The 14060-nt window shown below is 35.0% G+C and overlaps 1 protein-coding gene across 4 annotated transcripts in view; it reads right to left on the bottom strand.

Annotated features, from left to right (window-relative positions):
* Nucleotides 1-14060, bottom strand: part of CPEB2 (cytoplasmic polyadenylation element binding protein 2) — a 70300-nt gene that overhangs the window by 12773 nt on the left and 43467 nt on the right. For all 4 annotated transcript variants that reach the window (XM_039241567.1, XM_039241568.1, XM_039241569.1 and 1 more), the window contains 2 exons: nucleotides 3624-3794; nucleotides 2347-2436 (listed from right to left, as the gene is read on the bottom strand). In XM_039241567.1, coding sequence (XP_039097498.1) covers nucleotides 2347-2436; nucleotides 3624-3794 — 261 coding nt within the window. The remainder of the gene's footprint in view (nucleotides 1-2346; nucleotides 2437-3623; nucleotides 3795-14060) is intronic.

Raw genomic sequence — 14060 nt, 5'->3', positions numbered from 1 at the left:
CAGTTGTACCAAAAGAACTGTGATTTGCCAGTGCTACATTTTTGAGTTTTGTTTTGTTTTGCTTTCCAGTTTCAGAAAATAAACCAACCATCACCACAAAAACCACAACGACAATGACAATGGCAACAAGAGCAACAAGGACAGCAACTATTCAGTTGGATTAGACTTGTGACAACGCCTCTCTCCAGGCTTAGAGTCCACTATCCTGTTATATGAAAAAGAAGCTCAGGCAAAAATGTACTCCTGTCTCCACAAAAAGCAATTCTCCTTCCTTTCTAAACTGTATTTCAATTCCTTTCTGGAACGTTGTTCAATTCCTTGATGTCTACCTTTAGATTTTCTTCAAAACTTCTCAGTGAGGCCTTAATTACCTACTTCAGGTCAAAGGACTCTCTCTATTCTACAGTTATTTATTGTTGTTTATATCATTTGTTAGTCAATTATCATTGTGTGAATTACCAAGAATACAAAGATAACTAAAGGCATAGTCCTATAGACTAAGGCAAGAATTGGATATTAGTAAAATTGTCACGGATTTGCAAAATCACTGCAGCTTTGACTAGTGGTATGAAAGGACTGAGCAGTACTGGGAGAGCCTAAGACAGGAGGATGTGAGCTGTTAGGTGGGTCCTGAAAGTTTCCTGTGAGCAGCCAATATTTAAACTGAGCTGAGCAGGGAGTAAGTAGATAAAGACCCACGAGAAGAGCTTTCAGGGAGAGACAACATCATACATAAGGGCCCTGAGGAAAAAAGTACAAGTTTTTAGAACCAGATGGGAGACAGAAGCCAACAGTGGTAGAAGAAACTAGAGAAATAGGGAGGCTGGGCAGGGCAAATGCATTTTTGCCTTTTTTCTAACAATAAAAGAAACCACTGAAGGGTTTTAAGTCAAGGGTCAAGGGAATAGCACTATTAGATGAGTTTTCAGGAAGATTATTCTAGCTGTACTGTGGGAGAAAAACTGGAGCTAGCCAGAGGTATGGACAGACTAGTCACATTCTTGAAGTGGGCCATGGTAGTGGTAACATAGGCAGAACACTGGAAACTAACTGGCATTTTTGTTGAACACTCAGTTAAGTTTTATAAAAGGACAAGGGAGTAAAACAATGGACAACAACAGATTACAACTCAGCTAACAAATGAACGTCTAGATCTATATGAAGTTAATTTTCTTTCTAAAACAAGCATCAGGACCTCCAAGTACAGTAAACTCCAAAACTGGGTGAAAATTTAGGCTTACATAGAAAAAGGTACATTGCTTTAATCAGATTCTTAGAGTGGCCTGGGATTCAGAATCCCTACTCAAAAGATACTCTTGATTCTTTAAGATCTTAAGATGTAAAACAAGAATCACTTAATTATTTCATTTCTCTAAAAATCTACATGAACTAGTGACGGAGGTTCTAGACTTCTCAGTGACAAAAAGTGGAGATGGCCCATATAGTTCATTACCAGAAATCTTTAACTAGTTTTTATATGCCAGTAACTAATCTAACATGTTTCCTTTCCCAGAGCCAAAATCAGACCATTTAACACGTTTACTGGAGTCTCTTTTCCAGGCTTGAAAATTCATCCAGCCATGAGAAAGATAGTGTTTTTCCCCCTAAAATTGTATTTCAATGTTGTTCAAAGAAAAGTCTTCGTTTCTCAACTTCCCTCTTTCATTTTATTCACCTTCAGAGAATCTGCCATTAGCAACCTGACTGGATTCATGTTGAATTCTCCCCTCCCCTCCCTGCTCATCACGGGCAGATCCTAGCAGTAAGTCACTAGCTCAACCAGGTATCCTCCTCACATGTGATCTCTTCATATAATGGGGTTTCTGGAGCAGACACTTTCTCCTTTTGCTAAATTCACCAACAGAGTATTACTCTGTTGTTATCTGCTCTAATTTGGAACACTTGAGTAAATCTTGCAGTATTTATACTATTCATGTGTTTATACACATTTTTTCTCACTTCACATAGATTTCAATTTCACTGTGTAGAGGAACACATTTTTTATATGTCTGTACCCAAGTTACTTAGAAGGATGCTTCAGATGGAGAAATTACTCAAACATTCACTGATTTGAGTCTTTGGAATCACTGTCAAACCATTATATCCTTATATAATAGCATAACAAATGTCTTATGATTCCTGACTGGCTGAAAGGGAAACAAGGAAAGTCCCCAGGACCATTCTTTCTCACCTGACACATAACCAGCTTTCACAAATTACTCTATTAGTTTTATATAAAGGTGTAGGGATATTCAATTCTAAAAGGAAACACAAAGTAATTGACAATATCTTATCTGCTCTCATAAAACTGATTCCCTAGAAAATATTTACAATACAAATTCTTACCTTTTGGTGGAAAATAGGACTTGCTTTCTGCTTTATGAGGCCAATCTACTACCAAAGGCCCAAATCTTCTGAAGCTAGCAGTTATTTCATCTTAAAAAAGTACAATAATATGCATTAGGAATTAGTATTAATGGTTCATTCTAAAAAAAATCCTGTATAAGTTAAAGATTTAATATTTGAAAGCACCAAGTAGCCTAAGATAAACTAGAATATGAAAATTTGAAACATAGCTAATATCCTTACTAAAAGGATACATGAACTAAATAGCTATTTTAGTCAAAATAAATTCATTTATAAGCAGCACATTGGCCAGAGCAGTCAATTCAGTATGAGTTTTAAAATTTTATATAACATTGCCTGGATACTAATGGATTTTAGTACACCAAACCATAAATAGTACTACCTTGAAAACCATGCCAACAGCATATCAAGTTAAATAAAGAGACTGCTACTGCTTGGTAAGTAAAATCTTATAGGGAAAGAAAAGTTCTGCTCAAACAAGACATGTAAAGTTATCATACTCCTAAAATACTAAGGTCTGACACTGACACATAGGTCAAATCCAATGATATGGTCTAGGTTATTTCATCACATGAAAACCTTATTATACTAATTAGTCCTTAGAGTAAGTTTGTGGATATTGAATCATAACTGAAAAATTTCTCAAAGTGTAGCAATATCCTATTAGTTGGGAATAAGAGTGGCCAATTTTCCACAACCTCACAAACATTAGACAGTTTCAGTATTTTTAAATCTATACCTTGAATTATTTTCTTTTATTTTTATTACACATGAGTATTTTTTACACATGTTAATACATGCCTTCATATAACCTGAATTTCCTGTTTATACTGTTTCCATTACCCTTTGGGGTTTTATTGCCTCTTTCTTATCTGTTTCTAAGAGTCTGTTCATCCTTAAAGGAATTAAACTTTTGACTATCACACCCTGCAGGAAGAGTTTCATGGTTACCTTTATTTCATGTGTGTTGTATTATGGCAATACAAAAGGTTTTAAGTTTTATAAGAAAATATTTTTGTATGACAATCTTATTTACAAAAAAAGAATGCTCACAGTAACAATATACATTTTAACAGACAAAGAATAAAACTTTAAGTGGGTCCAATTACCGATTTCACATTTCAGCAAGTGATAAAATATTTAAACAGAGATGATTCTGAATGAAAATCTCTAGAGGTAAAAAATTATATATACCCATTCACACATCGTATTTTAGCTGTTTGTTTATCTGTTTTAAATTCAAATCGTCACCCTACCTTCATCAATATCTGGAGGAAGACCACCAACAAAAACTTTTCGAGAGAAGCGTTCTATTCGTTCTCCATTTTGATGAGCTGAGTAACATGTGGGGGAATTTAAAACCCCAACTTGATCATTATGACCATCATCAAGGAGACCATCATCTATTGGAAAGAGGGAAGAACGACCTAAAATATAAGAAGAAATATAACTTGAATCTTAGATATAAAGAAATGACAAAGTCAAGCATAAAGGCAGGAATGACAAATTCAAAGGATTAAAAAATGAAGGTGACATAGGCATAAACAAAATAAGGGAAATTCAGATAGTTTAAGGTTTTAATTACCTGGATTCAAAAGAGAAGCAGTCTGAAGAATGACTCAGAAGTAAACATAGTCATATGACAACAATTATACTGCAAACACTAGATCACTTCAATTTTTTATGGAAAGCAGCAGGAATCTGATGTATGGGGATGGTTAAACTGGATGTGTAACAGGAGAAACCTTTGAGAAATTGGTGGCAGAGAGGAAATGGCACAGACTAAATAGATAAGAAGACATAATAAAAAGCCACTTGCAGACTACAGTAAGGACAAGGCAACAAGAAGACTTGCATATAAGGTTTGGAATTAATTGATTACACATGTGACAATTATATAAGAGGGTAGACAGGGCTTCTGCACATGTGAAAAACAGAAAAAGGCATCCCCTCTAGGCCTCTGGTCCTCATCTGAGCCCACCCTTCAGGGGTGCACCCTTTATATAGGGCACATCCTGTCTAACCCTCTACTGCACAGCAATCCTGATGCTAGACTCCATGGGGATCAAAAAAATAAAATGACCTAATAAAATATAGTCTCCTCCTCTCAGAGAATGTACATTTTGAAAAGAAGAGATCTACACATATAATAATGGCACATATCTATAAGAAAGCTTCAAAGTATTTCAGAGGAAGTTTGCTGGAGGAAGGGAGTAATCTGGCTAATAACTGGGTAATTTCTTAAATCCTTAAATGAAACTGGATAGCAATTGTGGAAAAAAGGGAAAGGCAGTGGTATTTACTGAGTGCACGAGAGAGAGTAAGATATTTCTAAGTAGAAATATTCGTTAGAACATGGTTTTGAGTAAATTTTCCAAGTGGAAGGAGAAACATAATAGAAAGGAGAAAATTTGTGAATTTACTTAAGAAATAGGGAGTAGTCAAGGTTGACTACTACATGTTGGAAATAGGGAGAGTAAAGGTAAGAAAACAGTTTTGAGACTAGCCAGAATACTTAGCTTTGAATGTCAGGTTGAAGGAGAGGTTTTATTTAGTGGGTGATTAAAACAAAAAACTGGATAAAGGGGCTTAAGCAAGAGAACTTTTCTGGGGCTGTAGGAAAACTTACAGCAAATGTGGTTAAAGTGGTTAAAAATGAGTGGATCAGGGAGGAAGGACAGGGGAGATACTGTAACAGCAAACAGCAGATATCTGGGAAACAAAACAGAGAAAAATAATGGAAAGGAGGAACTAAAAGAAGATGTTAGAACATGAATGATAAGAATCATTAACTAAATATAAGGACAATAAAGACCAAAAGCTGGTATAAAAAAGGATAGATATGGAAGGAAACAACCACCAAAACTAAATGGCAACTACTAAACTGGAGAAGATATTTGCAAATGACGTATTTGATAAAAAGTGAATATCTAAAATCTATAAAGAACTTATCAAACTGAACATGCAAAAGTCAAACAATCCAGTTTAAAAAAATGGGCAGAACACGTGAATAGATATGCTTCCAAAGAAGACATCCATATGGCTAACAGACACATGAAAAGATACTCAACATCACTCGTCATCAGGGAAATACAGATCAAAACTACAATGAGATATCACCTCACACCTGTCAAAATGACTAAAATTAACAACACAGGAAACAACAGTTGTTGGTGAGAATGAGGAGAAAGGAGAACCCACTTACACTGTTGGTGGGAATGCAAACTGGTGCACCCGTCTAGAAAACTGTGGAGGTTCCGCAAGAAACTAAAATAGAACTACCCTATGATCTAGCAATTATGCGGTATTTACACAAAGGATAAAAAATATGGATTCGAAGGGTCACATGCACTCCAATATTTATAGCAGCACTATCAACAATAGCCAAATTATGGAAAGAGCCCAAAATGTCCACTGACTGATGAATGTATAAAGTGCATATGATATACATATACCATGGCATACTACTCAGCCATAAAAAAAGAATGAAGTCTTGCCATTTGCCATGACGTGGATGGAGCTAGAGAGTATTATGCTAAGTGAAATAAAGCAGAGAAAGACAAATACCATATGATTTCACAGATATGTGAAATTTAACGAACAAAACAAATGAGCAAAGGGGAAAAAAGGGAGAGGCAAACCAAGAAACTAGAGAGAACAAACTGAGGGTTGCTGGAGGGCAGGGGGGTGGGGCGATGAACATGTGTGATGGGCATTAAGGAGGGCACTTGGAATGATGAATATTGGTTGCTGTATATAAGTGATGAGCTACTAAATTCTACTCCTGAAATTAATATTGACACTGTATGTCAACACACTGGAATAAAGATGAAACCTTGAAAGAAGGAAGAAAAAGAAAGGGTCGCTATGTGCAGCTTCATATGATGAGAGGATGTTCAGCATTAAAAGTAAGGTGGGAGGATGCAAATGGAGTGGAGAAAGGAAATAAGCCACATTTTCGAGAGTCGAGAGTCAACCTTATAAAGGTGACAGGTTAAAGTTCTTTGTAGTATCACTGATGAAAACTCCAGAGACAAAGGATGAGGGTAGTTCCTTGGGGAAGTGAGAGAACATTCAAGGAGCTTGAGAAAGGATTGGTAAGAAAAGTATGAGGGAAGCCAAAGTATTATTATAACAGAGTTCCAAAGAAAAATGTGATCAATGCTCAAAAAAAAAAAAAAAAAAAGAGCAATGAAGTAACAACATGAGATGTTAACATAATTTTAAAAAATGACAACTGTGTTTGAAGAAATGCATGATCTTTGAAGACAAGCAATTTTAGTGAAGTTGGAGGGGAGTCATGCTGCACGTGGAATTTTATAAAGTAAAGACATCAAAAGATGATTCTTTGGAAGTTTATTAGAGAAGGAAAAAGAGAAAATAAGAATGCAGACAAATTGTTTTTCTTTCAAGATGGAACGAAAGGATTTTTTTGTTTTTTGCTTTCTTGTTCTTTTTTTTTTGGATGAAGAAACAATGAATAGAATCTGTAGCACTGTGCCTTAATACAGACAAGTAATATTCAACATTAAAACGACATTAAAGAGGGAGTCTAGGTGGCTTATTCAGCTAAGTGTCCAACTCTTCATTTCGACTCAGGTCATAATGTCACTACTCGTGAGATCTAGCCCTGCACTGGGCTCTGTGCTGACAGTGCAGAGCCTGCTTGGGATTCTCTCTTTCCCTCTTTCTCTGGCTCTCCCTTCTCCCTCTCCTTTCTCTCTCAAAATAAATAAACTTAAAAAAAAGTCAGTATATCATCATCTTGAATAACACACATAACAGTGCAAGTGATAATAAACAAAGACAATATGAAATGTGATGGCCTGCAGAGACTGGAAGATGGGATGAGAAGGGGACTCGTGTGCCTGTGAACTATAGCTGGCTGGATGATGGAAATAAGAATTTGAAGTTTTTAATATCAAAACCAGGTAGAAAGGCCTTATTTGTATAGGAATAAGAAATTATTGCACACACTCAATTTCAATTTAAATAAAAGGTTCTGAAAGATGCCCATGTTCACTGAGTGAATAATTAACTTCTCCAATACCTTTGCTGTTGGAAATAAGGGTCAATGAAAAACAAATGTCAATAGTCTATGTGATCAACAGAAAGAAAGCCCTTCAAAAGTATTTTATCTAATTCCTTTATCTAACAAAATAAACATCAGATCCATTACAAATAATATTATAACTGGTTCAACTTCTAAGGTGGACTTCAATAATTCTATTTTAAAAGGAATGAGGCAGAAAAACATGTATATTAATTAGTTTTTAGTTAAAAAAATTACAAATCTGGATTTTATTCTTATTTCAGACATGCCAATACATTGGAAATTATTTCACTTTAAAGTACCCTAACACACATATGAATTTAGCAGTCCCATGAATATGATAAGCAGTCTAATAAATTTTTATCTTGAGAAAAAACACAGATCATAAATATTTAGAGTCTAAATCAAAATGTTAAGTATAGTGACAAAGGAAATACTACAAGAGAGGTCATGACCCAAAAAGGATTTAATCTTTTGTGTGTTAACTGTAATATTGTAAGCATATTCCTATTATAACTGCATTTAACAATGATTCTGTATTACAAAATATAATATCATTTTACCTACAATAAATAATAGTTAGTAAAACAAATATCAAAAATCTATAATCTATGTCTAAAATCTAGAAACCAAAGCTCACCTAAACAAAGGATGTAATAGAAAGGCTAAGAAAATATTACACATATTAATAAGAACCTTCATTGCTAGAAAATCATAACCATTTTCTTTCTAGAAGCAATAAAAGCTATGGAATTAAATCTCATTTAAAAGAGGAGTTAACTGAGTATATACATCAGCAACAAAAATATCACCTAAAATTTTTTTTTTAAGCGTTTATTTTTAAGAGAGAGATAGAGCATGAGTGGGAGAGGGAAAGAGAGAGATGGAGCCACAGAATTCGAAGTACACTCCAGGCTGGGAGCTGTTAGCACAGAGCCCAACACAGGGCTCAAACTCCCAAACTGCGAGATCATGACCTGAGGTCAGGTCTGACACTCAACTGAGTCTCCCAGGTTCCCCCAAAATGTCATGTTTTATCTTGCCAATATCTTTCCCTATAACCTAATTTACACAACTCTAAAAGAAGAACCACTAAGTAATGACTTACTTCACATACAGTACACTATAAATGTGCTGAGAATGACACACTCCTACATTTAGTGCATGAGAATGACAATAAAGTCAGAAGTATGTTTGCTCTTGAGAGAAGTAAAATTTGATTATCAAATAATTTGGACTAAAATACTTGCAACGGTTTTCAACCAAAATTCAATTAGCTTTCTCCTTTTTTGCTCTGAAACTGGGAGGTATTTTCAGGTTCCTACACTTCAAAAGAATGAAGCTGAATGATAATGAAAACACAGCATATAATTTGTGGGATGCAGCAAAAGCTATATATTCAGAGGAAAATTGCCATATTTACAGAAAAGCTTCTACTTTTACATGCATGTTAGAAAATAAGAAATGGTTAAAATAATTCTAGTTTCTGTCACAAGAAGACAGAAAAAGAATAGCCAATTAAATACGAAGAGAGTAAGATGAAGGAAATAAAAAAATAAAGTTTAATGACATAAAACATAGACTAACATGAAAGCAAGTCAACAAAGAGAAAAAATGGCTCTTCAAAAACATAAAATTGATTTACTTCTAAGAAAAGCTTATCAAGTTCATCAAGAAAAAGAAGAAAACTCAAGTTACGAATACTAAGCATGAAAAAGGGGACATCACCCAACCGGGAGCCTGTGTACATAAACGTCTAAACTTCCTAACTAGTTTTGCAACCTTGATAGTAAAAACCTGGCTAGAACGTTACAAGGAAACTATACATCATGAACACAGCAGGCAAAAATTGTAAAGAAAATATTCACAGATTGAATCCAGAAATACATGAAAATGAAACCTATATCATGATTAAGTGGAGTTTGTCTCAGCGATATAAGATTGATTGGCATTTGAAAATCAATTACTGTAATTCATATTAACAGAAGGAAATAGAAATATCAAACAATCATTTCCCCAGATGTAAAAAATGTGCCCAGCAAACTAGGAAGAGGCAAGAATTTCCACAATCTGATAAAAAGCACTGAAAACCCACAGTTTACATCTTTAATGATAAACTCTAAATGCTTTCCCCCTGAGGTCTGGAAGGCTGTTCACTATTTATATTCAGCATTATACTGGCAGTAGAACTAGTGCAAGAAGATGAAAAAAATAAAGTGTCTAATGCTCGTGAGGAAAAAGTAAAACTGTGTTAAGAATATGATTTTATATGGAGAATTCAAAAGACTCAAACTTCTAGAAATAAGTTCATTTAGCTACAGGACAAAATCAACACACAAACATCAATTTATGAAAATTTTTTTTAATGTTTTATTTATTTCTGAGAGAGAAAGCATGAACAGGGGAGGGTCAGAGAGAGAGAGGGAGAGAGAGAGAGAGGGAGATACAGAATCCGAAACAGGCTCCAGGCTCTGAGCTAGCCATCAGCACAGAGCCCGACACGGGGCTCAAACACACGAACCATGAGATCATGACCTGAGCTGAAGTCGGATGCCTAACCGACTGAGCCACCCAGGCGCCCCACAAAAATCAATTTATTTCCAGATGACAGTAATAATAGGGAAAATGTTTAAAATAGTGCCATTCCTTATGCCATAAAAACTCATCAAATACCCGGGAATAAATTAAACAAAGTATATGTAAGAGCTTTACACTGAAAAGAAAAATTTGCTCAGAAGTTCTACAAGACTGAAATAAATGAATAGAGAGAAGAAATCAACATGTGAAATGTAAATTCTCTACAAATGTCTTATGTATAGATTTCATACAATGTCATTAAAAATCCAAGCACATTTTGTCTTCTAGAAACTCTCAAGCAAGATTTGAAATTTATGATAAATCAAAGATTCAAAACAGTTTTTAAAAAATCACACAAAAGAACAAAGTCAGAGGATTATATGGCCAGATTTCAAGATTTACTGATCAGCTATGATTATTAACAATGTAACACTTATGGGAGCGCATTGGTGGCTCAGTCAGTTAAGCATCTGACTTCTGCTGAGGTCATGATTTTGTGGTTCGTGGGTTCGATCCTATGTCTGGCTCTGTGCTGACAGCTCAGAGCCTGGAGCCTGCTTTGGATTCTATGTCTCCTTCTCTCTCTGCCCCTTCCCTGCTTGCGCTCTGTCTCTGAAGAATAAACTAAACGTTAAAAAAGTTTTTTTTTTTTTTTTAAAGGAATATAACACTTAAGATAGGCAAATAGCTAACTATAACAAAATAGAGTCAAGAAACAGACCCACACATTTATAGTCATTTTATGTTTTCAAAAGTCTCCATGCAGTTTAAGGTGGAAAGGAAGACTTTTTTCAATAAATGGTGGTGAACAGGGGCACCTGGGTGGGTCAGTTGGTTAAGCATCTGACTTTGGCTCAGGTCATGACTTCATGGTTTGGGAGTTCGAGCCCCGCATTGAGCTCTGTGCTGACAGCTCAGGGTCTGAAGTCTGCTTCCAATTCTGTGTTTCCCCCTCTCTGAACCTCCCCTGCTCACACTCTCTCTCATAAAAATAAACATTAAAAAAATGGTGGTGAACCAATGGATGGATATCCAGTGGGGGGGGGGGGGGAAGGGGAGAAGAAACCTTGATCCCTATTCTCACACCATACCAAAAATAAATTCAAGAAGGATCACTGATTTAAATGTGAAAGATAAAACAATAAAGTTTCTAAAATTTCTTCAAGATATTTGGGGATAGGCAATAATTTCTTAGGATTAAAAGGAACTAAAGATAAAAGAAAAAAATGGACTTCCATCAAAATTAAGTATTTTGCTGTTTATTAAAAGACAGTGTTAGTAAAGTGGAAAGACAAGCAACTACCAGAAAACAGGACAAAATATACAAAGACCTCCCTTAAATGAAATGAACAAAAGACACACTGAATTAAAAATGGACAAAAGACTTGTACTGAAACTTGACAAAAGAATATAATGGAATGGGTTATAAGCATATGAAAAGGTGCTTCACAACACCGTTAGTTATCAAGAAGATGAAGATTAGAGACGTCAAATATATCTATTAGAGTAGGTAAAATTCAAAAGCTGACAGTTCAAAGTCAGTCTTAAACTCTGTTGGAGTATAAACCTGGCAAACTACTTGTAGTTTCTAATAAAGTTAAATATGCATTCATTCTATGAGCCAGCAATTTCATTCTGTTATATATTCAAGAGAAATGAGTGCTTATGCACTAACACATTTAACATAGGAAAAGAAAAAAAGGATGTAAAAAATGTTCATGGTAATTTTATTTACAACAGGTCAAAATGGAAACCAACTCAAATGCCTATCAATAGGTTAATGGACAAATTTTGGTATATTCACCAATAAGAAAGAAATAACTACTGACCGTAATTTCTATCCTACACAATCTTACAATTTCCCTTTAGACTGAAATTTTTAGGTATCTAAAAGCAATTACTTATGAAATTTTAAAATGTTTTCTTCTTTTATTTTTTTATTAAAAATTCCTTTTTAATCTTTATTTATTTTTGAGAGAGAGAGACACACACAGAGTCCAAGTGGGGAAGGGGCAGAGAGAAAGAATCTGAAGCAGGATCCAGGCTCCCACCTGTCAGCACAGAGCCAGATGCAGGGCTCAAACCCATGAACCGTGAGATCATGCCTGAGCCAAAGTCAGACGTTTAACTGACTGAGCTACCCAGGTGCCCCAAATGTTTTTTTAAAAGAAGAGCTGGATATGGTTGTTCCTAAGCTTCTTACCACAGTAATTAGAAGTGTTTTTTTTTCCTCCAGAGAAATAATCTTAAAGGTGTGATTTCCATGCTGTTAAAACCAGCAACTAAGTAAGGATATTGATCAATAAGGTCTATCATCAAAAGAATTTTAAACTGTAATGAGACTGCATTATTTGAAGGGGTAGGTTTTTCTTTTCTTTTCCTATTTTAGAAATCATATTGGACCTTGATATCAAACTCTCCATTAATATTCGCTAACTATTGTTATGACATTCTTGACTCATAGTACAAGGCAACAAGGATGAATGGTTACACAAAGATATACTTAAAATGTATATACATCCAGATATGTCTACAATATACATATACATATATAACACATACATGCATATAGACATGAGAATTACTATAATATAATATGAGGTTAGGTACAACCAAGATTAGAGTGAGCATCTAAGAATTCTTTAAGAGATTTACAAAGAATGTGATAGTTTTAGAAAAGTGTACAGGAGAGAAGAGGGGAAAAGCTTTATAGGTAGAAGATATTTGCTTGAGCAAAAGTAAAATATAGAAAACTAGAGACATTCTTAACTATGTGCTTAAAAGTACTACTTAATTTCAGGTAAAATACTTTATGGTAAGTTAGTCACCTAAAATGTACAATAAAAATCTGAAAGGTAAAATAGTAGATACAATAAAGATTACAGAGAAAGTAGTAAGAGGAGAATGAGATATGAAAGAGATGAAAAAAAGAATAAATGAAGGTTTCCCAATCATTGCCAATGAAAGGGTCTAAGATGGCTTCCATGTTGCCAGAGCTCTTTAACAGGTCACCAAAATCCTTCTAACATGAAGGCAATGTTATAGGATCTATATTCCTGTCACAAGACTAACAATATATCTTCTCCCCAAACAGAAAATTGGCAAAGGTTTTATAGTAAAGAAACACAACCACTACCTCAAATATGAACCTCATTTGTTATCTGGACAATTATGATTCAAATTACTCATTTCAACATTAAAAAAAATTTTTAATGTTTATTTTAGAGGGACAGAGAGCAACAGACAAGGACAGAGAACGAGCAGGGGAGGGGCAGAGAGAGGAGACACAGAATCTAAAGCAGGCTTCAGGCTCTGAGCTGTCAGCACAGAGCCTGATGCGGGGCTCAAACCCATGGACCATTAGGCCATGACCTGAGCCAGAGTCAGACGCTTAACCGACTGAGCCACCCAAGCACCCCCATTTCAAAATATTTTAAATAAAAAGGACTGGAGACTGCATGAGATTTTTCTATATTCCTGTAATAATGTTTCCTTCTCACGATAATAAAAGCCAGATTAGGAGCTTCCTAAACTGAAGATGGGGCTAAAGGCTAAATTATGACTAGGCTGTTTGTATAACAGACTGATGGTTAGCTCCCAGTACAGGATTTTCTGGTATGTGCTGTTAGAGGAGTTGTAAGCAATTACTAATTTTACTCCGCTGGCTATGTGCATATGTCCAAACCACAGCTATATGGACTTTTCAGATTGTGATCTTAGTTTGGAAGTTCAGAACAGAAAGATTTCTCAACATATCAAAAAGGGGGAGGCAGAAAAGGAAAACATTTGTACAAAATTAGGCAATTTACAACTTGAACCCAAGTATAATTCTTTGATCTCAATGTGTCGTTATCCTATACTTTTATTTACTAACTGTTGTTCTAAAAATTAAAAAAACAAAGCTATATACATTAAGGATGAATATGAATATTCTTTCCATCTTCTAAGATCATAGCAGTCACTCTTTTGGAGTAGAAAATCTACCAATGTGATGGCATTATTTTTATTTAATATGAAAGGATTTTAAAAAACTATCACAACAACAGAAGTAGGTCTGAGACTG

The sequence above is a fragment of the Hyaena hyaena genome, unplaced genomic scaffold, assembly GCF_003009895.1.
Source record: "Hyaena hyaena isolate Hyena2069 unplaced genomic scaffold, ASM300989v1 scaffold_195, whole genome shotgun sequence".
In the NCBI taxonomy this organism is placed as follows: Eukaryota; Metazoa; Chordata; class Mammalia; order Carnivora; family Hyaenidae; genus Hyaena; species Hyaena hyaena.
The sequence above is the reverse complement of the archived record's forward strand: the minus strand, read 5'-3'. Positions and strand labels throughout refer to the sequence as shown.